The 6671-nt window shown below is 38.7% G+C and overlaps 1 protein-coding gene across 1 annotated transcript; it reads left to right on the plus strand.

The window, feature by feature from the left end:
* The first annotated feature begins 448 nt into the window (after positions 1-448).
* Positions 449-6004, plus strand: LOC124887805. Its single transcript, XM_047397720.1, has 4 exons — positions 449-584; positions 657-785; positions 3915-4223; positions 5628-6004. The coding sequence occupies exons 1-4, from the start codon at positions 449-451 to the stop codon at positions 6002-6004; spliced, it is 951 nt and encodes a 316-aa protein (XP_047253676.1).
* The last annotated feature ends 667 nt before the right edge of the window (positions 6005-6671 follow it).

Below are 6671 nucleotides of genomic sequence, written 5' to 3' on the forward strand. Positions count from 1 at the left end.
CCCAACACCCATAGTGAGCATAACTCTAGTTTTCCTTGTCATATTTATTTCAAACACTGAATTGAGAAGTAATTATTTGTTACCTTCCCGAAAAATCCATTCACAGGAAACTGATAACTATCAGTTGATTAACCCCCAGATAACTCAAATTCACACCATATTCCCTGTGGGATTCGACCCTAATCTAGTCGGGTTATATATTGACAATGATTGCTTATATTCTCTTAAGATAGGTGTAATTTGAGCATTATAAAAAATGACACTGTTGTCGGGGAATACGGTTGTAAATTGAAGTTGTGTGCGCTAATTGACTGTTAGTCAAGTTTCCTAGTTTTACGTTTATTTGTTCTTTTTGTTTGTTGCAGGACTTTTGTGGTGCATGCCAAGAACCAGAATTTTCGGAGAACCATTATTACCATTTAATCTGGAACCATAACTAATCAGCTGAATGGCAGACAAACAGGAGGCCAATAGGTTAGCATCCTTAGCTAGAGCTCAGATGAATGTGCAGAATGACGGTCAACAAGTACGACATTCAAATCCTAAGGATGATAACTTGGGAGATGAGGATTTTCTAAACCCTGGTAACTCAAGGCATGCAGAGCAAATAGCTGAACCAATACAGCGTAATGCTAACAGGAACTGTTCGTTCTAAGGAAGGCAAGATCATTGGCAGGTCCAGTATGACCTCAATGATGATGATGATGTTGGAATGGATGAAGAAGGTGCAATGGGTGAAATTATTCCTCCACCATTATCTCCTGGGGATAAATTCAACATTACGAGTACTATGGTTCAACTCCTTAATCTGAAGGGGTTGTTTGGTGGCCTTCCTGGGATGATCCGAACTTGCATCTGGTGAAATTTGTCACCATTTGTAAATCTTTTGATAACAGGTCAGAATGCTATCTATTTGATATTGTTTCCATTGTCTCTATCTTAGGAGGAAAAATTGTGGCTTAATGAGCTGACACCCAATTTTATAACTGACTATAGGCAGTTGAAAGAAGCTTTCCTAGAAAGGTTCTTTCCACCTTCCGGGAGGGTACAGTTGAGGGATGATATCAACAACTTTAGATAGCTCCCAACTGAAGCCTTGCATAAAACCTAGGAGAGATTTAAAAAGAAGTTGATCCAGTGTCTGAACCATAACATGATAGACATACACTTGATGGAGACTTTGTACAGGGATCTTAACTCTGTGGCAAAACAGGTTGTAGATAATGCTACTGGTGGTTCGTTTGTTGATCTTAAATTCCTATAGGATTCAAAAATTCTTGAGAAAATAACAAAATAGAGTTGGGCATAGCATACCAGGGACTCTGTGGTAGCAGGCCCCACTATTTTTGTTAGTATGACTGCGGAACAATGCAGAAGAGATGAGGAGTATGATCAATACATGGCTCACCTAAAAATGTAGATGGACGTGCTAACCAAGCATTTACTATCAGGTAAAACTAAGAAAGTGAAGGTAGTGGGATCGCAGAGAAAAGTGGAGTCTGACTTAGAAGAAGAGGCAAACTATGTAAAAATCAGAGGGGGGGGGGGGTTTGAGGCAATATCCAAGGAAATCAAGGTCGAACTTATTATTACAAGGATGGATATAAGAACCAGGAGCAATAATGATAGGAGCGGGTTATATGTCCCTTCTAGAAATCGTAAGGCTGCTACAATAATTTCTTAAAAGATATCCCTGGAAAACATGATGGCTAAATTGTTAAAGGGAGTGCAGCCTACCAACTCATGGGTGACAATCATAAATACCAATTTTTTCTTTACGAGTCAGTTAGTAAATTCGCACTACACTTCGATAAAACGGTTGGAAAAACAAATGATCCAGCTCTCTGCAGCGCTAAACCAGAGGAAGAGTGGAACATTACCAAGTGATATGATTAATAATCTATAAAGTGATGGATCATGTATGGGAATTACCACTAGGAGTGGTTAAATATTACATGGCCCTTCTGTGGGAAAAAGTTTGGTTGAAGATAGGACTAAAGCAGATGATGAACCCAAAGAAGAATGTCCAGTGGAGTCTGGGAAGCTGGATGGTTCTGATGATGCTCCAAAATAAGGAAAACGAAGTAGTGGTGAAAACTTTCCCAAGACCACTACCTTTCTTACCTCAAAGAGTAAAGAAAAAGGTTGATGACATGAAATTTAGTAAATTTATGGAAATATTGAAGTTGTTAATAATAAATATGCCTTTCGTGGAGGCACTCGAGCTAATTCCAGGGTATGCTAAATTTATGAAGGACTCTGTGACGAAGAAAAGAGCGGTGAGAGACGAATAGAAGGATAATCTCCATCATTGTAGTGCCATTTATATATGATCCTTAGTGTAGAAGAAGGCTGACCCTGGAGAATTTACTATTCTATGTATAATCGGTTCTCTCAATTTCGCTAAGTCCCTGTATGATCGGGGGTGACCATAAATCAAATGCTACTAGCCATGTATAAAAAGATAGGTTTGGGGGATCCTACCCCTACAAACATACGGTTGGTGATGATGGATAGGTCTGTAAAGCGGCTAGTAGGAATATTACATGATGTATTGGTAAAGGTGGCTTACTTTATACTTCCTGCTGATTTTGTAGTCCTAGACTATGAGGTGGATTTTGAAGTAGCCATCATTTTGGGTAGACCATTCCTTGCTACTGGGAGAGTAGTAGTGGACATGGAGTTGAATGAGCTGAAGTTCAGGTTCAATGACAAAGAAGCAAGATTTGAAATGCACTCATCCATGACACAGTAAAAGTAGATGAGTGTCTTCTCAATCATGGATGTGTTTTATAAAGATGGGAAAGAGGTAGTCGCATGGTGTCTTGACAAAGTATGACTAGTTAAGCTAACCTTGTCATACCGCGACATTAACTCAGGCACTATTGGGAGGCAACCCAAAATTTTTATGTTTAAACATACGTTGTTTTAATTTATTTAGATAGGAAGCATAATGAACTGAAGAGGTATGCAGGGGTCCAAGTAAAAATTGATGAAGTCAGCCAAGGGACCCTGATGATAGATATGATGAGTTATCACAATTGTGATAAGCCATCACATATATCATCAGAAAATCCAAAAGAAAGCAACATTTTTCCTAAGGTTGATGACATCTGCGATGACTTATCAGACATATGATAAGCCATCAGGTAATCTTGGGCCCAAATACTGAAAAATTTGACTCGACCCACAGTCAATCCTTTTTACCTTCCCGCGTATCTCCTTTCTTTTCTTTAAGTTTTATTTCCTTCCATATTTAGGTTATTTACTTACTCTTTTCAAAATTAATTCCTAAGTAAAACAAGAAAAATATTCCTCCCTATGAATTATGACTTTGAAATCAAGATCAAGAACTTTTCTTTCATCTACTGCTTTCTCTCACTCGCATAACCAAGTGAAGTCACCTATCAGGTATGCTCATAAATCAACTCTTTTCTTCATTAGGTAAGTGATGCAACTGAGGTAAATCTTAGTTTCAAAGGGACTGAGGCAAAATTAACTTTCCATTGTGTGAAAAATAGAATTTAGGGTGTACAGTGCTGCATTATGCATAAAAATATAGGGTTTAGCTCAAGAACACAACTCTATATGATTCTAAGAAGAAAGTGAATTGATAAATAAGACAAACTGAGCTGAAGGTTGCATTCTGAGCTGACGACGTGTTTTATAAGCTATCATATTTCTGACGGCTTATCATACTATGTCTTCACAAGTTGAGAAAATAAGCATGTTCTATTTAAGGCTAACAACACGAATGATAAGTTATCATAGTTGTGACGACTTATTAGAACATGTCGTCACAACTTTGATCTTAGACAATTACGAACCTCTTTTGAGGGATATGGAATTATAATGACTAAACTTCTTAAGTTGGATGATCATGAGTACTAAATAAGTGCTTTCTTTGGCTACAGGTCTTATAATGGAACCCAAAGGAAAAATCCCCAAACCTACAAAGAAAGTGAAAAAGGGGAGTGTACCTCAGAGACTCTTTGATAAGAAATTTAATTATAAGGAGGAGGAGCCACTACTCAGGAAACAAAGGAAAAATAAAAACCTAAAAAACCCTTCCCCACCTCCACCAATTGAGGTCAAGGAGAGTAAACAAAGTGATACTAAAGCAACACCACCACTAGACAGTATAGCTTCTGAGCATATGGCTTCTGAGCAGCCTGAGTCTGAGCATTTAAAGTCTAGGGAGCCTGAGTTAGAGCATGTTGAATGTGAGTAACCTAAATCTTAGGGACCACAATCCGAGTCCCCTTTTTCTGAGAAATAGAATGATAAAGAATCCCCTATTTGAGGAACTCTAGTTAAATACAAGAACCCCGGGGCCCAAGACAGTGCTAGGTGGCAAATTCCCAAGGCACAAAAAATCTTCAATGATGGGCTTCTCAAAACTAAAAGAAGGACCATAAAAAGGCCAATCTTTGAAGAAAATAAGATCATCACTACTGGGTTGAGCATATATCCTGAAGTAGAGCAGAAATTCTGAGATTACAGCTTGGGATTGACTTGGAAAGGAGGAAGCTCATTTTTCCCTACACTAGTTTGGGAGTTCTATACAAACTATTAGGCTCGATTAGAGAACATGTGCAAAAAAGGGGAGAAGTCAGTAGATCAACCCTTGTTGGATAAAGTTCCAATATAGGGTCTGATGGTGGATCTCTCAGAAACAACAATCAATAGATTTCTTTATGGCCCAAAATTCACTCCTCAGGCTACTTCACCTACATTCTATGGTCGGTTGAAGTATCGTACAAATCAATGATCTTGGTTAGCCACCATCATAGCTAAAGAAAAAACTGAATGGCTGACCAATCCAAATGAAAAGATTTTCAAGGCCTCCCTAACTCAAGAGGCAAGGTTCTTGTAAGGTGTAGTGCGCTCCCATATGATGCCTACTGAGGGAGATAACATCCTTGGAGATGATAGAGCAATACTGGTCGCAAGTCTTATGGCTAAACTCAAATTGAACTTTGGAGAAATCATTATTGAGGAGATAAAAAATTGGGTCTCAAGGCTCGACACGGCATATCCTTTCCCTTGTCTAATTACGAGGTTGTGTAAGGCAGAAAATGTAAATGAGGTTACAGGGATAGACAAAGGAAATGCCTGTTAAGAAGACCCACAACCCCATTCGATATGATGAAAATCATCCAAGGCTGACACTTGACAGAAGAGCAGGGTTTGGAACAGATCCACTAGTTATAGATACCAACTCAGTACCTAATGTATACGTGTCGGATTCTAAAGCTGCGCCATTGACATCCCCAACACTAGCAGACTCAGTGCCTAAAAGTGAAAAAAATCCTTCAGCTGTTGTGTTTACCATAGAATTTACCTTCAACTCGATCAATTAAAGGAGAGTGGTAAAACAAGCCAAGTGGTGGAAGGCTCAGCTGCAGTTTTTTACCAAGAAATTTGCCTATGTGGTAGACAAGAGGATTAAGGCCGCACTTGAGCCCTTCCGAGCCATGCCTGGTTAAATTAATGAGTTAGAAAACCATTTCAATACATGGTTAAGAGAAATGCCAGGCTCAGACCTTGCACAATTTAGATTAGCCCTGGATAAGGTAAAGGCAGATGTTGGAGTATTAAGCAGCACTAACTTATGGTATTGGCAGACTCAATTATTGATGAATCTAAGGGTGAAATTCCATTGCTTGATATCACAGGGGAACCAATGAATAAAAATAAGAAGAAGGGCGAGAAAAAAGGTAAGGGTAAGAGAGAAAGGCCTGATAGTGACGAAAAAAGAAAAACAGAGACGAGACAGAGAAAGAAGGATAAAAAAGAGGAGACAAAAAAGGTGATAATTAAGTCCCTCAATTACAATAAGAAATGGGAAGAAGTCCTAAGAGCGAAAGACGTAGGTGTTTCAACTAGTAGGCCCCTAACAACTGCTAGGATAGATATGTCAGAATGGAGGGAGGATCTCAATGGAGATAAAGCAGCTGAGGATGCAGTAGCAGGATCAGGGACCCATGATCCCCGTGCTTGATCTACTCCAGGTATACCCTAACCCTTTATGTAGTTTTTCTTTTATTTTAAGTTGAAGGTGTAGGATGAGTTGTTGTTGTAACATCTTGTAGTTGACTAGGAGAAATACAAGTACCTGAGGCAGTTAACATGGATTTGTTATTTTTTGAACACCTCTCAAATGATCAGATTGTTTAACTATGTGATTTGCATGTAATTGTGACCACTGTACATCTTGTTATGGTATCAGTTCTAGTGACTTGATAATCATTGTTAAACAATTGCATGAACTGGATAAGTAGTAACTTGTGATATACTTGTGTGCCATATGCGTGAGATATCTTGCTTAGTTCCCTTTGTATATTGAATCCAGAACTTTTCTGGTTAGTCTTACCTAGATTGAAGTATAGGGGTTAGGAAAGATCATAGGCCGTTTTGATATTAGCCACTTTTAGCCTAAATAACCTTCCCTGTATACATAATATCCCTTGATCCCTATTTTGAGCCTGAGTAGCCTATTTCTTTTTTAATGATACCTATCACCATCTCATTTATATCATAATGAACCTATTTTGGCCCAGTCCTCCTTGGAAACTGTGCACCTCAACTTAGGAAAATGGCCTAACTTGAGGGTGGCTATCATAGGGGTGCATGATGTAAAATGAGTATGAAGAAAGGTAGAATAAAAG

This window comes from Capsicum annuum, chromosome 10, assembly GCF_002878395.1.
Source record: "Capsicum annuum cultivar UCD-10X-F1 chromosome 10, UCD10Xv1.1, whole genome shotgun sequence".
NCBI lineage: Eukaryota > Viridiplantae > Streptophyta > Magnoliopsida > Solanales > Solanaceae > Capsicum > Capsicum annuum.

Excerpts from the sequence above, each read along its gene's own strand:
- LOC124887805 (XM_047397720.1), top strand. The coding sequence starts at position 449 with ATGGCAGACAAACAGGAGGCCAATAGGTTAGCATCCTTAGCTAGAGCT. Across the intron at positions 786-3,914 it reads GGATAAATTCAACATTACGA|GTCTTATAATGGAACCCAAA; the intron begins GTACTATGGTTC and ends CTTTGGCTACAG. Across the intron at positions 4,224-5,627 it reads TGAGTTAGAGCATGTTGAAT|ACTCAATTATTGATGAATCT; the intron begins GTGAGTAACCTA and ends TGGTATTGGCAG.